Genomic DNA, 25,328 nt, shown 5'->3' on the forward strand with positions numbered 1-25,328 from the left:
AGTTTCTGTTATAATAAACATAAACGTCTCACCTTGATATCGGCATTGGACTCGAGAAACTAGAAGTCACAATGATGGCAATTAACAACTTTATCGAAGACAAACCGAGGGTGGTCTTGAAAGTTACATAGAATCTTGCTTCTAAAATTGGTGCTATTGTACTCTCAACTAAAAGAAGAGAACCTTTCTCCAGGCATCGATCCCAAAGGATGCCCTGGCGTTTGGTCTTGATTTTGTACATAATTCCTAAGGGAAATATTATAAACAGCTAAATCATAATACGCAATACCCTTCAATGAATGATGCTTTGTGATATGTCTACGGAAAACCATCGCACGCGGCGGTCAGGTCCAGGTGGGTGAGACCTCCAACTAGGCTTACATGGCCATGACCGGTTTTGCGCAAAATAAGTCAAGACCTAAGAGGATACACTAAAACGACTCAACAGAGGGGACCCTGGCTATGAGTTTATGAGGACAATTGGTCGGAAAGTACCGCAATGATCGAGGCATTCGCATACAATTACTGCATTGTGTCAACCAAATCACAATACGCAGACTGCGTACGCCCTCTGTCTCTGGGCCAGGAAAAAGCAACATGGTCTGCTGGGAAGTAACGACTGGAGTTTGACAACGATTGCATATTGGTAATTTACAGTATTCACCGAGATAGTCAATTGAGCTCGTTTGTTCAATATCCGTCAGTAGATATGTCGTTGCTGACCCCAACCCCGAGACGAGGTGGGTTGGGACGAGGTGTTGGCCGTCCGCATGAGAGAAACCCCAATCATTTATACCGAACATTTCTGTCTCGAGACATAACAGGTCGCTTTTACAATCACATGCAATTACATGTGGAGTACAATTCATAAATAATTAGTTCGTCATAAGTCAGTGATCGTGTTAAATTACTGGGTCTCGTTGGACCAGTGTCATGCTATCTATGAAATAGACTATCCCATACCCTCACGCCGGAAACCATGTGAACGAACCCCTTAGGATTGACTAAATCTTTTACAAAACGCTTAAGACAAAGAGAACTGAAGGAGAACCTTGGTGACACGGTATGGGTCGGCGTTGGAGGCGGGTCGTCGATCCTCGAAGTATCCGTAGCCCTTGGCGGCGCACTCCCGGGGGATTCGGATGCTGCTGCCACGGTTGGCAACACCCCAGGTGAACTGATCGATAGAGCCAGTCTCGTGTCGGCCAGTGAGACGGAGCTCGTTGTCCTCGCCGTACTCGGCAATGCACTCGGCGTGGTGGGGGGCGAGCTTCTTGAGGGCCTCCTCAATGTGCTTCATGCCACCCTCCTCACGCATGGCCTTGGTGGAGAAGTTACTGCACGAATGTTAGTTTGTCTCCGTTAAGAGTGGCTTCAATTAGACTCACGAGTGCAGACCGGCACCATTCCAATCTCCGGCAACCGGCTTGGGGTGAACTGAGACCTTGGCACCGAAGTCCTCAGCAATGCGGGCGAGGAAGAATCGGGCGATCCAGAGGTGGTCACCCACTGCAGGTTTTGGTGGTTAGCGACTGCTTTTCGGGGGACAATTGCGGGGTAGTGATGACTTACTCTCAATGCCCAGGCAAGGGCCAACCTGGTACTCCCACTGGGCGGGCATGACCTCGGCGTTGGTGCCAGAGATCTTGATTCCGGCGTCTAGAAGGTGTCAGCGACTTGACTCACGGTAATGCAATTTGGGCGCCATTGCGACCACGCCTGATATCAGGAACACAACCCCAAGCTTGGTGATTGGCCCGTCAAGGATGTGGTAACACAATTTAGCACTGATTGGGTCAGGGAAAACGTACACAAGCAAGCCTTGTAGTGGGACTCGACGATGTCACGCTGGACAACCTTGCCGGTTCCAACACCGCAGTAGTACTCGCCCTGGCTTTAAGGGGGTTAGTTCACATTCGATATCTGATAGAAAGTGGGCGAGGGTCGACTTACGGAGCAGGGAAACCGCCAACGGGCCAGCCATAGGGGCGGCCGTCACCACCGAGGAGGGTGTACTCCTGCTCGAGACCGAACCAAGGCTCCTGGTCGGCGAAGGTGTCCATGACCTTCACGCAGTCATGTCGGTAGTTGTACTTGTTGGGAGTACCATCGGCGTTCCAGCACTCGGCGAGAACGATGATGTTGGGGGAGCCACGGAAGGGATCGGGGAAGACGGCGCAAGGGCGGAGGTAGACGTCGGAGTTGTCGCCGGGGGCCTGGTTGGTGGAAGAACCATCAAAGTTCCAGACGGGGAGGTCCTCGGGCTTGTACTCCTTCTCGGGGAGAGTCTAGAGAGTCATTGTCAGCCTGGGCATTCAGAGCAATCAGATGCACGGAATGTGTCATTGGCGCTGCTCCGGCCGGTTCGGGCACCGCCGGCTCTACCACGCCGATGGCTCGGGGGTCCACCCAGCACCCCACATTTGGTGGGGGGCGGTACGGCTATTTTTGGATCCCATTGGCCACAGGCCTCCGGAGGCGCGACACCGGAGCCGGCGACAGCAGACTCAGCCTCGGAGGACCCTGCGAGCGATGACGCTGAGACCGGCGGTGGCGAACAATGGACAATGGGTCGGAGCAGGAACCGGTTGACGGTTGACGGAAAGGGGGAAGGGAAAGAGAGAGAGACTCACTCGGGACTTGGATCGAGTCTCACCGTCGGCGTCGATCCAGACGTACTCAGCCATGATCTGGCCCTTCTGATCAAGGGCGAGATACTTGGCGAGCTGTATAAAGAGTCAGCATCGTGTGAATTGGCAGCAGTTCGCCGCGGGGGAAGGGCATCGCGTCGCGTACGGTCTCAGTCCTCGAGATGACGGGGGCGCCGGTGGCCTGCGATAGCATGTTAGTGGGCTGCTGATAGACGATAGAGGGGTACACGCTGGGCGCATGACGACTCACCATGTTTGTGGTTTGGTTGTGGAGGAGGAGGGGAGAAAGAAGGACGAACTCGGGCGAGATCTAGGTGCAGAAAACGGTGAATTGATGCAACGATCAAAAGATCTGACGGGATTGTGTAGGTTGACCGGAGCAGAGCGATTGCAAGCTCGGGGCGGGTGAGGGTTTTATGTTGTCGGCTTCGAGCCCGTCTGAAAGGTGCTGGAGTCTCGCGCCCACCAGAGATAAGACTTCTGTGGCCGGATGCAGGGGTGTGGCTGCTACCGGCTGCGATTCTGGTGGGAGGCCAGTGGGGTACAGCCCAGCGAGGCGTGCGATTGGAGTTGGGGGGCGTCACCAAGTAGCCAAGTACAGTAACGAAGGGGGGGGGGGGGGGGGGCGTTAAGTGAGTCTTCTCGCACGCGGTTGTGCGGCCATTGGCACCCACACAAGGTACGTCGTGGAGTACAGAGTACGGAGTACTGGATGTACAAGGTCTACAAGGTCTGCAAGGTCTGCAGAGGGAGAGGAGGACCTGGAGTGAGTCGCCCTCGCTCTCGCCGTGCCCCTCGTACGCTCTCGCCACACCGGGGGCGGCCCCTCCCCCCATGGTCGTCCATCGCAGGCTATCCCAGACAGGTGTTGCATCCCACGATGCCCACGGCTTCCCACCGCGGGCGGCGTGGGCATCCGGTCCAGCGGGGTTCCGCCCACTTCCAGCGCCCGGTCCAGAGCGGGCTGCTATCACGGATCGATGTTCCAGCAACAGCAACAGCGACGCAGTGCCAGTGCCCGCCTCCTGGTGCGCTGGGGGTCCTAGAGCAGGGGGGGGGGGGGGGGCAGTCAGCGGCTCCATAGCCCGCCAAATGACATAAACGGCGGGCGGCCTCGGCGGAGCCCTTTGCTCACGGGGGGCGTGTGGTGCGGTTGCGCGCCGGCCGTACCCAGCAGCCAGCGCCCAAGTACCCTCCGTTCGACACAGCCGCTCGGCGGAGATGGCCCACGGCGGCATCTGATGCTTCGCGGTGCCCCTCCCCAGCCACCACCGGCCCGGGTTGGCTCAGCGACCTGGGCGCGGTGAGGACGGTTCCAGAGGTGAAGCTTTCTGAAGCTTCCGAGCAACTCCCCACGACCCCTCGCCGTCGAGATGTCGTCGACCTTCCACCTGGACGGCATCGCGCCCCCGGCCATGGATAGCAACTGCAAGCCAACCAACGCCCAACCGCCCCATTCGGAGAGCCGTGGCTAGGTCCTTATCGCCAGTGTGCGCCGCGAGGCCACAAGGGGCAAGGTGGGGTGAAGAATCGAGAGAGTCTTCCCGTCAACTGGACCAACCCGGCCACTCGGCGTGTGCCAATTACTGTTCCTCCAGACCGAGCCCGTGGCCATCGCGGGCGGTCGTCCGCAAAGGCGATGCGGCCTTGACAGGTTGCGATTACACTTCATTCGAGCCATTAGATAGAGCCCGGCCTGGGCTGAAGCTGGCAATCTTTTCCCCCCCGTTCCCCCATCATCCAGTTCCCCCCAACCCATCCCACTGGCGTCGAGACTCCGGGGTTTAGGCCCTCAACTAAGACGAGCGCAGGACGGACATGAGCAACTGATCCACATTTCCGAGCTCAGAACGAAGCGTACGTAGCAAGGTATTTTTCGCAAACCCAGTTCCGTCCGTCCTTGGCTCAAGTTGGCGACGGCGTTGCGAATAACACCCGAGCCTGGGCTAGATATAGCACGTCGGCCTCGGTGTGGGCGAGTCCGACGAAAACGTGGGGCCTCGAAAGTGGCAGCCAGCCAGCAGCCAGCGTGGGACCGAGTTTTGCGGGTGATGGTTATTCCCCTGGGCGGGACAGGACTAGCACTACGGAGCACAACTTACAACCGTTCCATGCGACCACTCCGGCCGACCAGAGCTCGCATGGCGTGTGCGTCAGAGGGGTAAAACAAGCGACGCGCGTGAGGAAAAGGAGAATTGCGAAGAATGCACTCGGCTGGACCAGCTGGACCAGCCAAAGTACGAAAGTTGTGGCCCAGAGTGGAGGTGATGTGTGATATTCCGGTCCTGGATGCCATGCCGCCGTCGCGGACGCGCCCTTGAGCTTCCATTGCCTTGCCCCTCCCCCTCCCCCTCCCCCCCGGAAGCGTCCCCTGTATTGTACATGTACTGCGTCATGTACTATACTGTACCGAAGAGGCCCCCCCCGGGCATGCTGCCAGGGCAACTCCAGGGCCAGCCAGCGAACCCTCCGCCGTGCATCCAGAACGGATCGCCCACCCCCAGGACTTTGAAAATTTGCATCCCGGCAGCAGCTATTTCGAGGCCTCTCTCCCAGGCTCGCAGGCCGTGACTCTTGGGTCCAGCGACGGGGGCTCCGGTTTAACCCTTGGCTGTTACCAAATCGTTTGGTGATGCCGAGCACGGCTTAACTCGTTCGGGTAAGAGGACCCTCTACTCTGTTTGACCTGCGCCGCAGGACGGCCCTTCGAGAGTACAGTACATGGCACGCTGTACATTGTACAGTACGCAGTACCTAGGCCGACACCCATTTTTGCTTTGCAGGCTGCGTGTTCTGGCCTTCCGCCGCCGGGTTTGCGCAGCGCAGCGCAGGGCGCATCCGCATCCGCATCCGCAGGACGACCGACGACGAGTCGGTGTCGCCCCAAGACGCCACCCCAAGAGGCCTGGCACGGCATTGGGCGCATCTCTCCAGCCTCTAGAGGGAATCTTATCGTAGGCCCGCCATTGGCTGCGCGCGATGTTCTGCATAATGCTGTTTATCCCACCGTGGAGCTTCAGACGTCGAGAGCCAGTGTCGAGCCGTTGCGGCGGGAGCCCTGGTTGGTAAATCGCTCAGGCGGTGCCCATTGCCATGCGCAAATCTGAGTTTGAAACTGTCTTGTTCCATTTCCCCAGACCGACTTGCTAATTGTTGCGTAACTACTTTGTACCTCTCCAGTCCTCCAGCCAGCTCCAACTTCAGTCCTCGGAATGGGTTGTTTTATTTCATTCCCGAGCCAAACGCGCCCTCCCTCCCTCCCTTCCCCAACAAACAAAGATATCTCTATTCCGTCACCGCTTGTTTGGTTAATTACTACTCGTTCTTCCTCTCGGCCGCCCGTTTTCCCCGGCCTGGTAGTTATTCCCCAACTGAAAAACTAGACTCTGTCTCTGACTGAACCTGTTGGTATGTAACCCAACGAACGGTTCATCTAGGCTCGCTGAATATGTGGGCACAGGGCCCCCAGGTACAGGCCCAGGTTCAGGCACACGCGACCAGCATATTCTGCGGCCCCGGTTAATAAACCAGGGTGTGTGATGCGATGCCGTCCAGTGACTTGGTGGCTCGCACAATTCGTGCTTGTGCGTGACCCGGAAATGAGGTGCTGGGCTGCGGGCAGAGAGATAAGAGAAGTCAGCCGACGATAGCTGCAAACACCAGGGAATGGCGCAGAGCAACGACGATGGCCTCACAGGCTCGGGATCGGCCAGAACCGCGGCTGCATACGTAACTTGAGTCAAACAAGCTCGTGTAGACGCCTCGATGACTCGGCAAGCAAAAGAAAAGCACGGAGCAAAAGCACGGAGCACTGGAGAAGCCCTTCGCCCCAGGCCCAGGCGGCCAGGTCCCTCGTCACGGGCACCAGGGCGATCTGCGGCTCCCCGCAATCTGTTGCGACCCTCGCTGAGCCCGGTCGGTCCAGCAGCCAGCAGCCAGCAGCCATTCGTCGGCACGCTCTTTATTAGCATGCCCCCAAAATATATCCAGCTGTGACACCGCGAAATGATCAATGGAAACTCGCAGGCCCGCTCCTTCTTACCCCAGGTTTCTGCTGATATCAGCCTATCTCTCATTTGTTGCCGCCGGGCCACCGACCGCCATCAGTAAAACCTTTTGGTTTATTGGGCTTTCGGCAAAGACACGGTCATGAAGCGTCGAGCACTGCCGTGCCGACTGCGGAGGGGTCGTTTTCGTGGCATGCCCCGTGCGCCGGGAGAAGGGACCTGGCAGAAAGCTGGGGGTCATTCGATCATCTAGGAGCGTCCCCGGAATCTGGTCGCGAATGAGCTCGGGGCAGTTTTCGGCGTCATAGTCCGCCGCTTGGAAATGGCAATCCGCTGCCGGCGCATTGGGCCCCGTTTCCCAGCACTTATCAGCATTTATCCGCACTTATCGACCATGCCGATATCTATCTTACCAGCATGGCCTCCTCCTTCCTCCGACCGTGGTGCGTCGGCGCCGGCGTGTTTCCCGACGGCCACTCCCGACGGCTTCGGCTGGTGTCCTCTGTCACGGCGAGAATCGGGTGTCGCCCTATTCAGAGGCCGTTCGCTAGTTTTGGCTACTTCGAGGAAAATCACCCGTGCAAGCAATTCATGCAAAATGGACCCTCCTCGTCTTGGCGCCCAAGAACGGGTTTTGGACTAAGACATGCACGGAAGCATCATATGAAGTCATTTCTTTTCCCTGCTTCTAAACACCCATGACGCTTTGGATCGGGACGTCCCAGTACCAGCTTGCTACTGCCATGCCTCCAACGCTCATCATGACCGCCATCAGGAAGTTGACATCATTGTTGTCGAGCAGATCCCAACCGCTCTCCACCACCCGAGATGGGCGCTCGTTGCCGAAGCTAGGCTTGCGGTGCTTATCCTTGGGATCGTAGACATCCGTCTCGGCCTCGTCGTCGACGATGGCAGACCCACTCATCTTCTCAGCGGCTCCCGCGCCTTCACCACGCAAAATAGCCGCCTTGATAGCGGCGCGCTTCTTCGAGTGCGCCGCAACCTGATCAGCAGATTCCGAGACCAGGACGCGGTTGCCTCCCTCGCCTTCCACAATCTTGCCAGACCGCACGTCCTTCACTGATCTCTGAAACAGGCCACCCAGGAAGCTGTCCAATAAGCTACCCATCGCACCCCAGATGACCATGAACCCCATAAACTGCCGTCGCTCAAGGGTGGACCACGGTAGACCACCCCCGGGCAGGCCCGCCGACTCAGAATTGCACGACGGCAAGAAGATCATGGATGAACTGACGATAATCATCGACCCCAACAACCCCGCACCAAGGCCCATGAGCGTGACTCCTCCATTCGTTCCGCGAGGGACCTTGCGCAAAGTCAAGGATGTGATGAGGCGGGGTTCGCTCTTGGAGAGGATCCCAAGCTCCGAGCTGAACGTGTCAGCCGCCACCGCGGCATAGTTTGCAATGATTCCGACAACAAGGAGGTCGCCGCCCCAAGAATAGCAAAGTGTACCTTCGGGGTCCGGGACGTCGGGATTCGTGAGGGCGGCAGCTCGAGAGCGTAATTGGATCGCGTGGAGGATCGTGAGAACGGAGGCCATCAGAGAATTTGCGAGGACTTGCGCGCGTTAGTCACATATCGCCAGCTTTGTTCGTAGATGCACACCTTGGACATGCGATCTAGGTCCTTCTCCGCCGGAAGTCCCTTTAGAGCCAACCGTCAAGTGCGATTTGACGTCTTCCTTGATCTAGTAGTCGCCATGTCAGCACTTCCCCGGAAACACGATGGCAACGGGCGCAAAGACTTACGTGCGTCACGCGAGTCCCCGCCAGAAAGAAGATACATAGCAGGGCGAATGGGAGATTCCAGGGGTGGTACGCATGGGCAACGGCAGTCAAGGCCGCAACGACGATGCCGGCGGGGGTCAGCGAGTTCCGGCTCCAAGCCCGGTAGACAAGCGCGCAAGTCGCGGGCACGGCAATGAGCGGCCTCATGGTGAGTTGCGCGATGTGTCGACGGCACGGAGGAGCTTCGTGTCAGCGCGTAAGAGGATAATGAAGGCGCAGCAGAGCGTGGTGAAACACAAACGTTGAGCTGTCTTGAAGTTGCTAACCTGACCACCCACCCATGGCCAAATATGGTGTTGAGCTTGGCAAAGATCAGCTGACGTCAGCGGTTGGGCAGCTCCACTGCACCGCCACACGCACGTCTTCACGCCTTCGCCCACAGCCGCCTGGGACATAGAATGACATGCCAGGCACAGGGTGCTAATCTTAAAAATGAAGTACAGTACCTATGCCAGGGGCAATATATCTTCAAAGCTTAAATAGTACTATGTAACGCTCCAAATAGACCGCGAAATGGCGGTGGGGAAAGTTAACTTGTTCGGACGTCCGAGGATACCGAAACCCTCCGTGGTGTAAGTCCTTCGGTACAACCCCGAGCCAAGAGAAGTTGGTACATACGACCATAACATTACGTTAAAACTTTTAGCCTATTACCAATGATAATTTCAGTCTTCTACGGGATATTAACTTCTCCAATGTGATAGACTAGGATGTTGCACTGCATTAAACCAGGGAACTTGTTTCTCAGCTCGTGTTAATCATTAAGGATCTCTCTATAGGCAATTTGTTCTAAAAAGGAAAAAAGGAAACTCCAACAAATCCAAACCGAAGTCAACCAAAATACCAAAGGAAATGAGTGTCAACCCAATATATGAAATAGCACAATCCAACGCTACGCTTAGCAGTCTCGCCGTCCCCCTAAATCTCCTTCATCCTCCTCCACAAGTCGCCCAAGAAGTTCGCATCCACTGCGGGGCACTTGTCTTCGGCGTTGGGACTCAACGTCTCCAAAAGGTCCATTGTTCGCCTGTTGTCCAGGCTGAACATGACATATCCAGTGGTGAGGTACTGCTTCAGGACCTCGTTCCTGACAGTCTCTCCCGCAGAGTCCTCTCCCCCAGCTGGCTCCATAGCCTTCATCCATTCCTCGAGGGTGACGATTTCCGCCTTTTGATGATCCGATCGAATGTCCGCGATGACTTGCGGAAGATCCTTGAGCATGAGCGGGCGAGGGTTGGTGATGTGGTAGATTTGAGGCATCGTGTACAGATCGGGGGGGTTGATGGCCGAAAGAGCCGTCTTCTCCGAAGTGAGAGTGAAGAAGCTGGAAGCAAGCCAATCGACCGGGATCACATCGACGGCGAAGCTAGGTTGCTCAGGAGTGCCAATTTGAGGGACCATTCCAGACTCAATCATACTCAGGATGACCCGCATCGTAAACTCGTCACCAGCGTCGAGCGTACCGTTGCCCCGAGATGCCGCAGTCAGTGCTGAAGCACGGGTGATGGTGACGGGGAATCCACGCTCGGCGGCCTTGACAAGGATGTTCTCTGCCACCCATCGAGTCTTAAAGTAGCCTGCCTCATCTTCGGTCGGGGGAGAGAAGTGTCGGCTATCTTCCTCCGCGGTGACATAGTCTTCTCGGGATCGCTTCGAGGCGGTCCAGGTTTGCAGGTGGGCAACCGACCAGGTCGAAAGATAGTGAATGTCGGAGAGGTAGGATCCAATGCCAGACAGTCGAATGATGTCGAAGATGGGTGTAACGTTGACTGGCTTCAAGGAGGTGTAGGTCTTCAAGAGAGAGACATGGCCACCGAGATGGTAGATGGCCTGGACCTTCTCACCAAGCTCTCGGAACGCCGACTTGGACAAACCAAAGTTGGTCTGGCTGAGCGTTCCTGGAACACACTGGACTTGGGAATGGATCGTGGATGCGGGAAGCTTGCTGTTGAGGAGGCCATACTTCTCAAGCAGGTCGACAATAAGGGGGACTTCGAGCTTCTCCATCGAGCCAAGCACATAGACGGTCGCCTCAGGCTTTGAGAGAAGGATTTCAGACAGCAGGTGTAGACCGATGAAAGAATCCCCTCCGGTCAGGAGGAAAGTGTTCAACTCATCGCGATCAACACGGGGGGTGCCGTAGCGAGGGATGTACTGGCTGGTGTTGGGCAGGTTCGTCTCCACGTTCCAGCTGAGGACGTTCTCGAATCCGCGCTTCTTGCCAGGGCTACCACCCTTTGAGCGCCGAATGAAGGCACAGACAGCAGCAGCCGTGGGCTCTCGGATCAAGGCGGGGAGAGGAGGCGCAATCTTGAACTGTTTCTTGACCTTTGCCTGGAGTCTCACGAGGAGGATGCTGTTCCCACCCTTTTCGAAGAAAGAGTCGTCGAGGCCAATGTCAGCGCCGAGGGTAGTCCGGAACAAGGCAAGAATGGAAGTCTCAAGTTCGTTTCCATCTCCGTTTGTCACGGTTTTGTTGGCCTTGTTTGCGATCACTGCAGAGCCGGGATGGAAGAGGTCCAGGGATCGGCTGAGGAGGTTGCGTCGGTCAACCTTTCCGCCGATGGTGACAGGAAGCTTTTCGAGGAACTCATATCCGCTAGGCAGCATGTAGTCATTGAGGAAAGCCTTGACTCGTCGGTGAAGCTGAGACACGATCGTGGCCTTGTCATCTCGGCTGACTCGAGTCTTGGGCACCAAGTAGGCAACCAGCTTCTGCTCATCGGAATCCACAGTTCGGGCCACGACAGCAATGTCAATTAGGCCCCAGCCTTTCTTCAGGGACTGGGACTCTTTGAAGATGGCCTGCTCGACCTCTCCAAGATCGAGGCGGAATCCTCGAAGCTTGATCTGCTTGTCGCCGGCAATTCGGCCATGAAACTCAAGCTGGCCATCAGGGCGGAATCTACCGCGGTCTCCAGTCTTGAACATTTTGGTCCATCCGCTCTTGCGATCCTCGTCCGAAGCAAAGGGGTTTTCGACAAAGGATTTGGCATTGACACTCGGGCGGTTGCGATAACCGGCACCGACTTGAGCACCACCAACCACGAGCTCGCCAATCATACCAGTAGGGACAGGGTTTCCTTTAGTGTCGAGTAGGTAATGGCGGCAGTTGTCCATGGGATAACCGATAGGCAGGCTGACGGTACTGTCATCAGGGCAGTCAATCTTAGCAATGGAAGTCTGGACAACCAATTCGGAGGGAGACCATGTGTTGTACAAGGTAGCTGGCGTTCCAAGATCGTAGAAGGCCTTGACGACTCGAACTGGGAGACGCTCGCCCGCAGAGTATGCAACTCGGTAGTTGTTGCACTTCTTCAGGGCGTCAGTGTTGAGCTCCATGAGCAGGGAGAATTGAGTGGGTGTGAAGTATGTGACGGAGACACCTTCGTTCATCATGAAGTTGGCTAGTTCGGCCGGGTCCTTGCGAATCTCCCACGATGCGATCGAAACAGTCGCGCCAGCGGTAAGGGCAGAGAAGATCTGAACGATGGAAAGGTCAAATGACATGGAAGATTGATGGAGGAAGTTGTCGTTGGAGGTGAAAGCGTAGTCCTTGTTCAGCGTACTGAGCATAGCTTGCGTGTTGGCCTCGGTCAGGACTACCCCCTTAGGAGTACCGGTACTGCCCTAAAGAATTGTAAGAAACTGGGATATGAGATACAGCCATGGATTGTTTCCAACTTACCGAAGTGTAGATCATGTAGAACGGGTCATTCATTTGTCGTGTGCGTTGCTGGGTAATTGATCGACCGGCGGCGGCAGCATCTTCAATCATGATGACTCTTGGAGGAGTAATGGCCCTGGCAGCCAAATCAGAGGCGAGAGAATACTGGCCTGGACCAGCAAGGATAACCCTGGCAGATGCGTCCGAAATCATAAAGGAGAGACGATCGGGTGCGAAGTCGGTATCCAGGGCGACATAGCAAGATCCCGTCATCAATGCGCCGAGCATGCCGGTGACGGCTTCAATACCGGGAAGCGCGAGCAGTGCGATGCGGTCACGGGGCTTTACCCCGGACTTGACGAGGATAGAGGCAACGCTCTCAGAGTTCTCGATCAGTTGTCTGTAGCTGATGCTTTGGCAGTCAGAGGTTTTAATCGCCAGGGCTTGGGGGTGTTGGCTTGCCATCTGAACAACCCTGTCAAGAACGTTCTGTCCTTGCCAGTGGTTCTCCTTGGTCTCAGTGTTCCAATAGGACGTCTTCAGAGTCTCAATCTCCAGAGGTCCGCACATGTTGATCTCTTCCACAGGCTGGCGGTGGTCCTTGATGCAGCTCGTGAGGAATGCGAGGAAGTTCTCGATGAACCGGTCCATGTCGGGTTGGTTGTAAAGTGCGGTGGAGTACTCAATCTTGAGATCAAGGCTGTGCTCGGAGGTCTCCAGGGCCTCGAGTTGCATGTCGGCAGCGGTGGGGATGTCATCCGACTCAATGCTCTCGACAACGAAGTCGGAGGTCTGGTAGGTAGGAACGGGGCCGTGAATCTGGTAGTTGACGGCAATCTGACCGACAGGCATGTGGCGACTGGTCTTCTTGACGTTCATGATATCCACGATAGTATCGAAAGGCACACCGCTGTGGGCCATGGCGTCCAGTGCCCGGGTCTTGGTCGACTGGAAGAGCTGGTCAAATGGAACCTCGCAATCATCTAGGTCAAAGGGTCAATCATGCTTTCTAAAGAAGGGGATGTGGTTCGTCAAGGAGATCTTACCATTGCAGCGAACCGGGGCCAGGTTGACAAAGAAACCCATGAGGGCATCAGTATCAGGGTGAGGTCGGTTGCCATCTACCATAAGCAGAACGACATCCTTCTCCTCAGTATATCGGTAGATGAAGGCACGGAATGCAGCCAGGATGAAGTGGAAAGGGGTACCGTTCGACTGCGCAGCAACTCGCTTCATGCGGCTGAACAACTTGGCGTCGAGGTTGGCGTGGACCTTCTCGCGGCGGGGATCGCTCCTCACGGGTCGGTCGCATTTGGCAAATGGAAGTACCTTGCTGCAAGTAGGCAATTCCTTCAGGGTAGATCGCCACCAGTCCAAGTCAGGCTTCATAAGGTCCGAAGAGAGACGGGCGTTGTGCCAGAGAGTAAAGTCGACATAGTCAAACTCAGGAGCCGAGACCGTGGTGAGATCCTTGCCGGTACGGAAGGCATCGTAGAGTCCAACAAATTGGGACATCATGGGGAATAGACTGGCTCGGTCGATGGAGATGTGGTGGGTCATTCCAACCACAGCCCAATCCTCTTCTCCCAGCTTGGCCAAGGAGTATGTGGCAACCTCTCCCTCCTCAACGTTCATCTCGATGTTGCGGTTGTACTTGATGAGTTCCTGGAGTGAGTTCTCTGCGTTTGCCTCAGAGCTCAGATCACGGTAGTCGAGGCTGAGATCGAAGTCCTCCAGAGGCTGCTGGACTGCGAAGTCGTCACCCTCATAGTATGCGGTGCGCAGAGCAGGGTTGCGAACGGCCATCTCTTGAATGGTCTTCTGCATGGCGGGGAAATCCGGCTTTCCCTTGATGCGAAGGATGATGGGGAGGTTGAGGAACGACTTGTCCTCAAGGAAGCTGTGGACAAACCAAAGACGAGACTGGAAGGTTGACAAGGGGACAATGTCTGTTGAATCGGACTTGGTCAGCTGCCCCGAGGCCATGACAGAGGACTGGCCGTCACTCTTGGTGTTCTCAACCTCAACATCGGTCTTCTTGGCTGACTTATCAGTGTCTTCCTTCTTGGCAGCTGCGCTCGAGGTAACCATCTTGGCCGTCTTGACCACCAAGGCCATGATAGAGGCTGCACCAAGAATGTCAAAGAGGGCGATGTCAACTTGAATCTCCTTTCGGAACCACTTTCGGAACTCAACTGCGACGATAGAGTCAAGACCGTAGGCTGAAAGGGGGTTGCTGGGAAGAATGGACTCCAGCGGTGTCGCAAGAACGTTGGCAATCTTCTCCAAGAAGCCATCGAGGAGAATCTGCGTCCTCTTTTCGATATCCTGCTCCTCGCGAAGGGCTGCAAGAATGTTCTTGGCTTGTTGGTCGTTGTTGCCGGCCTCGAAGTCGTGGTTGGAGTAAAGGTTTCTCATGATGGGCTTGCTTGCCCAGTAAACGTCTGGCTTGATGAGGCCAACGCCGCTGATGATTTGGTGTGCTGTGCAACCTCGGGGGGACATCGAGTTCGTTGACTTATCAACCGAGACCGCCTCTTCAAGCTGGTAGAGTAGCTCCTCCTCGTTGATGGTATCCATGCCCATTCTGAGCATGATCTTCTGAAGCTCCTCGTTTTCGGCGACGACACCAACACCAGTGACTGCTCCCACATTCATGGTCGCACCACTGAGGCCCATCTCGCGACGCTTCCTCATGAGGGCATCGAGGAAGCAGTTGGCGGCTGAGTAGTTGGCCTGAGCCTTGGAGCCAACAATGGCCGCGACCGACGAGAAGCAGACGAAGAAGTCCAGGCCCATATCGAGGGTGGCCTCATGGAGGTTCTGAGCTCCTTGGACCTTTGGCTGGCAGCATCGCTGCCACTGGGCAAAGCTCATGGTTTCGAGAGGCACATCCTGAAGAACCATGGCTGCTTGGAACAGGCCACCGAGAGAGGCGCCGATGCTGTCAACGCACTCCTTGACATCGGAATACTTGGAGACATCGCCACGGTACACCTGGGTGTGAACGCCGCGCTGCTCAAGCCACTCGACAGTTGCCTTGGCTTCGGGCTTATCCGCTCCAGAGCGAGAAAGGAAAGCCAACTTCATGGCTCCCTTGCGCACCATCCACTGTGAGAGTGTTCGACCCAAACCTCCCAGACCGCCAACAAGAAGATACGTCTTGGAGGGACTGAAGAGCTTGGTGTTGCGGTATCCGCTTCGCATGACAGGAACAAGATCATCGGCATGAGGCACAAGGACGACCTAAACGCAATCGTTAGGTAAGTTGTTCACAATAGGAGGAGAGGAGAGGTGCGAGGGGAATATATGATGGTTTGTGAAGTCATACCTTGCCAGTGTGTTTGCCCATCTGCAAAAGTCGGAAGCCTTTGACAACGTCGGCGTAAGAGACTTCCTTGACGGTGGCTGGAACTCGGATCTCTCCGTTCGCAATGAGTGAGAAGCACTCCTTGAAGAGTCGCTCTCCCAGGGCTTCGTTCTTCTCAAACATGGTCTAGGAACTATCAGTATCTTTTTGTAGCGGGATAGTAGGTGCCTTGACTTACCACCAGATCAATAGAGGCGAAAAGAACGTTCTTGCGGAAAGGATCCATTCCGATCTTGCTGTTCTCGTGAATGTCGCGCTTTCCGATCTCCAAGAAGCGACCGAAAGGTGCGACACAGCTCCAAGAGGCGTGTAGAAGAGGACCAGCCAAGCTGTTCAGGACGATGTCGACTCCCTTGCCATTGGTGGCAGCCATCACGCCCTTGGCGAACGAGGCATCACGGGAAGAGAACATCTGATCTTCAGTAAGACCATACTGCTCCTTCAAAAGCTGTCGCTTGGCGGGAGAGCCAACAGTGGCGAGGACATGAGCGCCAGCACGCTGCGCGATCTGGACGGCCATTTGGCCAACACCACCGGCTGCGGCGTGGATAAGGACGCTCTCGCCCTTTCGAATTCGAGCAATATCCGACAGAGCATACCATGCAGTTCCCAGGATGAGAGGCATGGCGGCAGCATCAGAAAAGGACATGCTATCTGGGAGCTTGTAGCACCAAGAAGCTGGGTTTCGGACCAAGGTACGATGAGCACCTTGACCAGGGCGCAAGGCCACAATTCGGTCACCGACCTTGAAGCCAGTGACGGCAGATCCTACATTAGTGACGATACCAGCACATTCATCTCCAAGCTTGAAATCCTCAATGATTCCCATGCTGGCAGCAACATCTCCTAGAGGGTGGTTAGATCGCGGATTCTCTGCTGTGACACCACTCCAAGTATGGATAGAAGGCACTTACTGAAGTTAATGGAGGAGGCTTTTGTCTCGACCTCGACCTCGTTCTCATTGAGGTCGGTATCCATGATCTCCTCATCCTCGCCGAAGTACAGAGTCTCCAGCAGACCTACCTTTCCGATCTTCAGTGCAAGGGGCGACCTCTTGCCAAGCTCGCCAAAGGCCTCGAGATGAGGCTCCTGGTTCGGGCCATTTCTGAGCTTGCAGTTGCGGTCATCATCTGCCTCGACACGAGGGATGTAGATGACACCATCACGCTCTGTGAGCTCGTCTTCTTCGATATTCTGGCCCAGCATGCCGATAGCGTGTGAGGCAACAAGCTCTGCGGGAGAGTCACAGCCAAAGTCAAAGGTGACGGCACGAATGGTGTCGTTCTCAGAGCGAGCAGCTCGCACAAGTCCAATGAACATGGCAGACTCTGGTCGTGCAGCCTCGAGCGTAGCACCCTCAGTCAACCAAACGATGTTCTTTTGCAGAGAAATGAGCAAGCTCTGAGTTCCCTTGAAGGTTGTCTCATCAGAGATTGGCTCGTCCAATCCAGCAAGAACAACGACATTCTCGGAGAGCAAAGAAGCACCGTCCTCGGCAACTTCGGAGAAAGTGGTCAGGCTCATCTTAGCACCAACCCTCGACTCCAAGGCACCGAGAATGGCGAGGGTCCGGGGTGAAGTATCGCCAGTTGGCATGATGACCGAGATCTCATCAATCGCTGCAGGTGAACCGGAAACCTTGCGGAACGCGCTGAACTTGGGCGAGGCGAAGATTTCCTCAAGATCAGCAGGGACGAGTTCCTTGTGACCATCGAACAGGATGCGACCATTGTCCTTCAAGAAAGCAGAAGCATCAGCTCCAGTCTCACTAACAATGACGAGGTCATATGAGCCTAGCTCAGGCTCTGCGTAGTGGACCAAGCCGTTTGAAGAGCTGACCAAACTGGTGTAAGCGTCTTCGGGAATGCTGCCGCTTGGGGACCAAAGGTCCAGTTGCTTGAAGCGGCGGCGCTCACCCTTTGCAGCTCCAAGAGTGTGAAGCACCTGGGTTGTGCGATCAACGTCCGCTGCAAGGTGAAGAATCTTGGTGTCAGGGAATTGGTGGGCAAAGATGTCGACAACCTCTGAGATGCTCTTTTCCTGTGCGTTGGAGAGCATCTCGAAGCATGGCTGCCATCGCTGGCGGTAGAACAGAGTGCGAGGTCCCTGTCCCTCCGGAGCTTCTCGGCCGAGAGCAGTGACCTCGAGTCCGTTGATCTCCATCATGAGATCTCCGTCCCGGTTCCTCATGAGCAGGTCATTGATGGCGACACGAGGAGAAGGAAGCTTGGTGAAAGAGGCAACCAAGAAATCCTTGACATCGGTGGATGATCGCCAGTCAACGAAGTTGCCTGCGATTCTCAAAGTCTTCAGGAACGTTGGCACATAGGGCTCATCAAGGGGTCGGCCAAGCCGCTGCTCGACAGCATGGAAGATGACATGGAAGAACGAGTCCAAGAGCGTGGGATGCATAATAGTCTCGTCACCAGGAGCCGAGGGCAAAGCCGAAGGGTCGTAAATCAGGTCTGAGACGGCGAAGCCAAGGCCACTCTCAATGTTTCCCTTGAGAAGACGGAATTTCTCTCCGTATCCCAAGCCAAGGTCTGCCATGTTCTTGTAGAAAGTCCCAGCAGGCATAGATCGGTTTGTCTTGGTGCGGAGATCAGAGAGCATGGACTGAGTGCTGGAAGAAGCCGAGTATTCAAGGGGCCCGGCATTTCCTCTCTCCAGGCTAATGGTACCATGACAGTGGCTGGTGCAGTTGTTGTTCTCGTCGTAGGAAAAGACGTTGAACTCGTACCAGGTCTCAGAGTGGCTCTTGGCAGACAGAGTCACCGGCTTGAGCTCAAGTAGAACCTCGATACCCTCATCAGTGTTCGGGATGAGAAGGGCATTCTTGACGACAATGTCCTTCATGTTGATCGTCTTGATTTCGTCAACTGAATCAGTCCTGTATACGGCTTCAATGGCCATGGTCATGTAGCCTGCGCCTGGGAAGACAATCTTCCCTTCCACCACGTGCTCGTTCAGCCAAGGCAATTCGCTGATGCGGAGATAGTTTCGGAAGAGAGGGTGCTTGTTGACTGATCCAGGGACTCTGTGTCCAAGAACTGAGTGGCGGAAGGGACGTTGGCGATGGTCCCTGATCACACGGGTCTCCGACCAATAACGTCGATGATCCCAGCTGTAAGTAGGAAGGTCACTCAGCTTGGCCCCAGTGGATGAAGCAATCAACGAGCCATCGGTGTCCCGGCTAAGGTTCTGGTTGGCCGTAACAAGGTCAACAGGATAGCCCAGGCTGAAGAGAGTTCCAGCCATGCTCAGCAGACCCTCGAAATCGGGAACACCACGCGTCAGAGAAGCAACATAAGGGAGGTCGAGCTTCAAGGCCTTTGTGGTCTGTCGAGATGGTCCCTTCAAGGCTGGGTGGGGACCAATCTCAACCAGGATATCCACATTCTGATCATCCTGCTCGTCCAGAAGGATTCCCGTGAGAGCATCAGAAAAGCGAACAGCCTGGACCATGTTTGACGCCCAGTAAGAAGCGTTCATGTTCTCGGGGTCGGCGAGACGAGCCGTCACACTCGAGAACATTCTGCACTTCGCCTCCTGGGTCTTGAAGCCCTTGTTGGCTTTCAGGGCGTTCTCGTAGGCCGGAGCCAAGGGGAACATGTGGTGCGAGTGGAACGCCTGCTTGACGATGAGCTGGCGGACGAAGATCTTTCGCTCGGTCAACTTGTCCTTAAGTTCGAGGATAGCGTCTTCGTCACCAGACACGGTCATGGTGGAAGGGCTGTTCACAGCAGCGATGTTTAGGCGCCCAGCGTATGGCTTCAGCTCCTCGAGACACTCACTCTCAGGGAGGCCAACTGCCATCATGCCTCCAGGGACACCGTCTTCATTGCTTTCAGACATGTATCGACCACGGTAGTAAGCCGCAATGAGGGCATTCTCGAAGGACAGGATGCCTGCTGCGTATGAAGCACCCATCTCGCCGGAGGAGTGGCCGACAACAGCGCTGGCCTTGATACCCCAACACTCAAGCAGATCAATGATTGCAAGCTGGAGAGCTGTGCATATGGTCTGAGAGTAGAGCGTCTCTCCGAGCAGAGTAGTCTCCTTGGTCTTCTTGAGCTCTGCGAGAATGGACCATTCCGGTGCGTCGGGAAGCGCCTTCAGAACAGAGTCACATCGCTGGATGCTCTGTCTGAAATGAGGGCACTGCTCGAGGAGCTGTCGACCCATGGCGTGCCACTGCGCTCCCTGGCCGGTGAAGATGAAGCCAAGTCGGGGAGTGGACTTCTGAGTGGGAGTCCAAGGAGCAGCAGGGCGAGGGGTTGACAGCTGCTCGACCAGAGCAGCAGAGTCCTCGGCCACAACGAAGGAGCGCTGTGAATGCATCGTACGCCTTGTAGAGAGGCTGTAAGCCAGGTCCTCGATGTTGGAGCCATTACCGTCTTCGATGTATGTGGCCAGAGTCTGCTCGGCAAGCTCTCCAGCCTTAGCTGAGTGAGAAGTCAAAGGAACGAGGTAGGGTCTCGAGTGCACCCCATTGGCAATGGGCTCAATGATCTTGATTTGCGGAGTTGTTTGAGCAAACTCCTCGAGAATGATGTGCGCATTGGTACCTCCGTAGCCGAAGGAGTTGATGCTAGCACGGCGGGGGACACCCTCAGGGACCTTCCATTCCACAAGGCTTGTTGGAACAGCAATCTTCCAGTTCTCAAAGTCGATGTTGGGGTTCGGGTTCTTGAAGTGCATGTTTGGCGGGATCATTCCGTTCTCAAGAGCCATGGTGGTCTTGATGATACCAGCCAAACCCGAGGCACCTTCAAGATGGCCAATGTTGGTCTTGACTGAGCCAACGTAGAGGGGATCCTCGCGGCCTGGAGCAAAGACAGCCCCGATCGCGCGGGTCTCGATAGGATCACCAGCAGCAGTGCCGGTTCCGTGAGCCTCGAAGTACTGAGTGTCTCGAGGGTCCAGGCCAGCATTCTTGTAGGTCGTTCGGATGAGGTCCTCCTGAGCGACAGAGTTGGGGAGGGTAATTCCGTTCTTCCTGCCATCGTGGTTCGAGCCAGTGGCGCGAACAACAGCTCGAATGTTGTCACCATGGGCGATAGCATCACTCTTGCGCTTGAGAATGGCGCAAGTGATACCCTCGCCTCGGACATAACCACTGCCAGATGCATCAAAGGCCGCGCAGCGACCATTGGTGGAGAGCATACCAAGATCAGTCATCGTGACGAACACGTTGCTGTCATAGTGCAGCGCCGAGCCGACGATGATAGAGATCTCAGACTCCCGGTTCTGGAGGGTCTGGTTGCCCAGATGGAAGCAAACGAGAGACGAAGAGCAAGCGGTGTCAATGGTCACGCTTGTTCCATGGAGGTTGTAGAAGTACGAGATACGGTTGCTGAGAATCGCATCGCCAGTGCCAGTGACCTGCAATAGTTAGAACATTGTTCTCAGTGTCGACAGTCCCATGTCTGACGCCGAAGTAAGACTTACAGTGTACTTGGGGTAGTATTCCAAGTCCTTGGTCAACATGGCGTTGTAGTCGTTGGTGAAACTACCACAGAAGACAGAGGCACCAGACCCGCTGACTTCCTGGAGGGTAATTCCAGCATTCTCCAGAGCCTCGTAGACGACTTCGAGGAGGAGACGCTGCTGAGGGTCCATGGCCTCTGCCTCCTTTCCGGAGATACCAAAGAAACTCGCGTCGAAGTTTCCGATATCCTGGTCAAGGAAGTATCCAAACCGAGCGTTGGTCTAAATGTTTAGATTAGCGCATGTCGTGCCTGTAACATTGGATGACTTACAGTTCCCTTGTGGGAAGACTCTGGGTGGTAGAAGCTGTCAATCTTCAACCGATCCTCTGGCATCTTTCGCTGAACATCCCGCTGTTCGGAGATGTTCTGCCAGAGCTTGCTTGGAGTGCTGGCGCCCGGAACTCGACAAGCGAGACCGACGATGACACTGGGGTCTTGGACTTGATCCTCGACTCGAGCCATTTCGATGATTTATATGGTCTAGCAGCGTAAAAGATCAAGTAATTTTGTTGATAGTTTAGAGCTGAAGAGAATCAAGCTGAGTCCGTATGTTCAGTTTAGGTTGTTGGTTTGTTCTAAAGGGTGTCTCGGATTGGAAATCCGAAGTCGTTAATTATCGAAGAGTGGAAATCCAATGTCTGAGATCGTGGTATCTAGAAGAGTTCTATCCGAGTTGTCTGAGATGTTGCCTAAGAAAGAGCTGAGAAAGGCCGGTAGGAGATAACAAATAGGAGAGAGCTGAGAGAGCTGAGATCAGATGGCTGAGATGAGAGAGAACAAAGAACGATGCGATGAGGTGAAAAAAAAAGATTCGTTTCTTGGAGGCGATGGGATGTATTTGATTAAAACATTGTGAGTAGCCTTGTCGTAAACTTGACGCCCATCTACACGAGAAGCTGCCACTATGCGTTGTCTGACATGGCTAGAAGAGCTCCGGCATGCCACGGAAAGGCACTGCCAGCCGTGGCCGAACGGCCTCGGAGCCTCATCCACGGCTAAGCCGGCACCCTGTATCCCAAGATAGGGGCAATTCGGCCGTGTGCCGGGCATTCAGGCAAAGTCGGACAGCAAGCTTTGTGGCTGCGCTGGAGGGCCTTCTCATCGTGGAGTATACCGTCAAGCAGGTCGAGGTGGTGAGCGGTCACTCCGCCACCAGCCCCCATGCTCACCAGGGACTGCCCCATATTGGTGAGTGCCGCGGATGGCAATGCAGAAGCCATCTACGAACGGTACTTTGGATTAGGAAATCTTCGTATCGCTTGTGTACCTGTACCTTCTGGTGGGGACAGACACAAGTGCCGAGCTTGTGATTGAGATATCAGTAGATCGACCACTCATTGGATGACCAGGTGGTAGTGGCCTTGTAGGGACGGAAAGGAGAACATAGCCTCCACGGCGGGATCTCCCCAGTGTAAGCACATACCCGTAGGTCTTAGGTCATGAAAGCCGATCTTACAATACGATCTGACTGGGCGCCGTTAGTGCGGGATAATACACCGAGTTGTGTGTTTACCTCCGTCTCGGTCCGACCTTTGATGCACTCTAACGCCTTCTTTCACCGTTTTCCATCATCACCATCATCAATCAGGAAGTCAGAGAGCAGGAAAATCGGTGACTGACTAGGCACGTCGGTCAGCAACACATCCAGCGAGGCCGCATTAGGTGCGGATCGCTGTGCATCGCTTACCCTTGCTGTACCACAAAATTATCTGTAGCGGGGCACTATTCCTGGGTCAATATTAGCAACATTGACACTGAGGCGTGGCTAGACTGGCGTTATATGCACTGTAACTTTGGCCAGGACAATGCAGTGAGCAAGGCTGAGCTTGGAAGGAATGCTGAGGGGAGGAGATCTCTTCAGGACGTGGCTGAGGCGATGGAGACGTGGGGCGTCGATCTGGATTCCTGATCCATGCATAACGTTTAGTCGAACTAGGAATGAGACGAATCTGTTTTGCAAAAACGACGAGTATTCTGCCAATGCATATGTCGAAGTGAGTCTATTCAGAGCAGCAGCATTTCCAGACTTCGAGCCCAGTGATGGCAAACATAGACCTCCGTCCCTAGCCCTCTAAGCTGCGTCATTCTATATTTAATTGCCTTTTTGATCCCAAAATTTTACAAAATTAGTCACGGCTTGTTTCCTAGTGGCATAAATGACATGGACTAGATTAAAGAGAGAATCCTACATTCCGCAAGAAAAAGGCCTTTCGCTCGTGCCTGGCAAGGCATTTTTTGGAGGCCCGCATAGACGATTCCCAATTCAGCAGCGAACCCGCACCCAGACGGAAGGATTGTCACGATACGACGAGAACAACCAACGCCCGCTGTCCGTTTATCCGAAACCGGAAGGCAAGCACAGCCACGAGTGCTCGTAGATTCAACCAAACAATCGAGTCCTTTTCATGTTGCTCTGCATCGAAGAAGTGGGTCATCGCGGAGTAATTGCACCGCAATCCGGGGTTCCTTGCAGGCGACTTACATCCGATTTTACACCCGATCTGGACCTACCCTAGAGCACCGACGAAATTGTTGAGGATGCCAGCCATGTTGCAATGATGACCGGGTCACTTTTTTCTTCTTGAAATTCTGAAGTGTATTAAAATCCAGTCTGGTGATTACAAAATTACAATGGAAGTAATAATACTGGCAAAGAGTAACCAGTGAGTGAAGATAGGAAACGGCATCATGTTGGGCATATTGGGAGCACAACATTTTGCCCCAGACAGGGACTCCAGAGCGTAACGTTCCAACCTCCTCACGGTTCTCATCTCGGACTGTGGCTTTCCCTCAATCAACGGATACCGGATAACTAGACCAACACGAAAGGGCGCTACGGCGCTATTATTGACCGACCTTATCTCTACTCGAATCACCTGTAGAATCCAGAATCGCGTCAAGCCCGTCCGCGCGGCTGTGCTTGCCCCCGTCAGCCGCGTCTTTCGGCGGCGCTTGACCTCTGACACGAGACAGGTCAGCCGCAGGCGATGGCCACAAATCAGAATCCTCTTCACGGCCTCCACAAGGACGAAACATCGGTGGGGGGAACGCGGCTGGGGCAAGGGCCGGGTCGGTGGCGGACGCCATGGCCAGGAATATGCCAGACAGCACATCCGCGGGAATGGGCGAGACAGGCCGGCCGGGGATGACAGGGATGGAGTCGCTGAGGCCCCATGTAGCTTGTACGCGGTACGTGGTCCCAGTGCTACTACCTCTGGGGATAAGCTCTGCCGCTGGCAAGTTGACACGTTCATGGCGCCAAATTGAAGCCATTCCACTTGTCCTGGCTGGCGCAGCTCGCGTCAGCTTAGGGTGACGGTAGCGCGGTGCTTTTCTTAAAGGACTATTTCGGAGGCGCCTCTTTCATGGTAGACATTATCGTCCTGAGGTGTCCATGCCACGTCGAGATGAGAGAGAAGAGAGGTGGAGAGTTGGTGTGCCATCGTCTCCCTAGTCAGACTCCGGCACCTATGATGTATCGGGCTGTTCTTGGAGATCGGCATTGCTGACCCCCGCTACTGACTGCCGGTATTACTCAGTGCAGAGCCAACCACCAAAAGCCAGTTTGCTGCTGGCCATGTTGCAGACGCTCAGGGTGCGGTAAGCCCGACTGTTATCAAGAGGGGAGTCATGGGTCCAAACCATTGCCAAGATGTCTTGGATCAGCCGCTGCTGGAGCACAACCCTGAGCTCAAGATAGCCCAAGGTATCGCGGACCTATGATCCCAGGCGGTGGAAGGCAAGGACACCGGGCATCAGCGATTCGACGACGGGTTTGCCATTGGTCGTCTTGGCATCGTCCATGCTTCAACAGCAGAGGGGAAGGTTTTTACAGATTTGTCCAAATTGCTCCATCGTGACGTCTGGGTAACACGGTGTATCACCATCATCACAGTCGGGCTGAGAGACACAGCACCAAGGGCGTTACTCCTCGCATCTGCCCAATTATGACCAACAGTTCCGAGTATTATCGCAATCGCACTCGTGTGGACCACCGCACAACTATTGGTCCGGCGAAGGTGTTTGCTTATTCTCGCCGCTCACCGTGTCACAACTTTGCCAGACCTTGAAGGGAGAGCCAGCCGCAAAGTGAGGGGTCAACAGGTGGCGCGGGACAAAAATACCAACGGCCGCCTTGGGGCTTGAAGCTTCGCCTCTTTTGGCTCGGTATATCCCGGTCCCATAGCACTGGCGCACGCTCGAGATTGGATAGCTGACCTTTTGGCTTGCGGGCCTCCTCCCTGTGTAGGTGGTGTGTAGTCGAGACATTTACGTAGACTTGCATGTGGGCCTGGGCCGTTTCGATGTTGCGGGATCTGCTCCCTTGGCC

General features: G+C 55.0%; 6 protein-coding genes across 6 annotated transcripts; 1 reads left to right on the forward strand and 5 right to left on the reverse strand.

The window, feature by feature from the left end:
• Positions 1 to 879: 879 nt before the first annotated feature.
• Positions 880 to 3,146, reverse strand: BGZ61DRAFT_451480 (uncharacterized protein). The gene is made up of 8 exons (XM_046245833.1): positions 2,902 to 3,146; positions 2,797 to 2,832; positions 2,634 to 2,726; positions 1,954 to 2,288; positions 1,812 to 1,894; positions 1,573 to 1,659; positions 1,389 to 1,509; positions 880 to 1,337 (listed from the first exon to the last, which is right to left on the reverse strand). Exons 1-8 carry the CDS (start codon positions 2,902 to 2,904, stop codon positions 1,025 to 1,027), a joined length of 1,071 nt encoding a protein of 356 aa, XP_046104900.1. The 5' UTR covers positions 2,905 to 3,146; the 3' UTR covers positions 880 to 1,024.
• Positions 3,147 to 4,010: 864 nt separating this feature from the next.
• BGZ61DRAFT_451484 (uncharacterized protein) lies at positions 4,011 to 4,386 on the reverse strand. Its single transcript, XM_046245834.1, has one exon. The coding sequence runs from the start codon at positions 4,330 to 4,332 to the stop codon at positions 4,123 to 4,125; it is 210 nt and encodes a 69-aa protein (XP_046104901.1). The 5' UTR covers positions 4,333 to 4,386; the 3' UTR covers positions 4,011 to 4,122.
• A 469-nt stretch (positions 4,387 to 4,855) lies between these two features.
• BGZ61DRAFT_577338 (uncharacterized protein) lies at positions 4,856 to 6,051 on the forward strand (the record flags this gene model as incomplete). Its single annotated transcript, XM_046256246.1, has 3 exons — positions 4,856 to 4,888; positions 5,396 to 5,712; positions 5,832 to 6,051. 3 exons carry the CDS (start codon positions 4,856 to 4,858, stop codon positions 6,049 to 6,051), a joined length of 570 nt encoding a protein of 189 aa, XP_046104902.1.
• Positions 6,052 to 7,346: 1,295 nt separating this feature from the next.
• Positions 7,347 to 8,616, reverse strand: BGZ61DRAFT_477834 (integral membrane protein DUF92-domain-containing protein; the record flags this gene model as incomplete). The annotated part of the gene is made up of 3 exons (XM_046248948.1): positions 7,347 to 8,239; positions 8,288 to 8,369; positions 8,431 to 8,616. 3 exons carry the CDS (start codon positions 8,614 to 8,616, stop codon positions 7,347 to 7,349), a joined length of 1,161 nt encoding a protein of 386 aa, XP_046104903.1.
• Positions 8,617 to 9,222: 606 nt separating this feature from the next.
• Positions 9,223 to 21,460, reverse strand: BGZ61DRAFT_588274 (polyketide synthase; the record flags this gene model as incomplete). Its single annotated transcript, XM_046256517.1, has 8 exons — positions 9,223 to 12,099; positions 12,158 to 13,119; positions 13,183 to 15,382; positions 15,468 to 15,632; positions 15,685 to 16,352; positions 16,421 to 20,891; positions 20,958 to 21,218; positions 21,269 to 21,460. 8 exons carry the CDS (start codon positions 21,458 to 21,460, stop codon positions 9,388 to 9,390), a joined length of 11,631 nt encoding a protein of 3,876 aa, XP_046104904.1. The 3' UTR covers positions 9,223 to 9,387.
• Positions 21,461 to 23,730: 2,270 nt separating this feature from the next.
• Positions 23,731 to 24,537, reverse strand: BGZ61DRAFT_238751 (uncharacterized protein; the record flags this gene model as incomplete). Its single annotated transcript, XM_046238310.1, has 1 exon — positions 23,731 to 24,537. A coding segment is annotated over exon 1 (522 nt), but the record flags the coding sequence as incomplete, so codon positions are not given.
• Between the last annotated feature and the right edge of the window lie 791 nt (positions 24,538 to 25,328).

The sequence above is a fragment of the Ilyonectria robusta genome, assembly GCF_021365365.1.
Source record: "Ilyonectria robusta strain PMI_751 chromosome Unknown BGZ61scaffold_9, whole genome shotgun sequence".
NCBI classification, from domain to species: domain Eukaryota; kingdom Fungi; phylum Ascomycota; class Sordariomycetes; order Hypocreales; family Nectriaceae; genus Ilyonectria; species Ilyonectria robusta.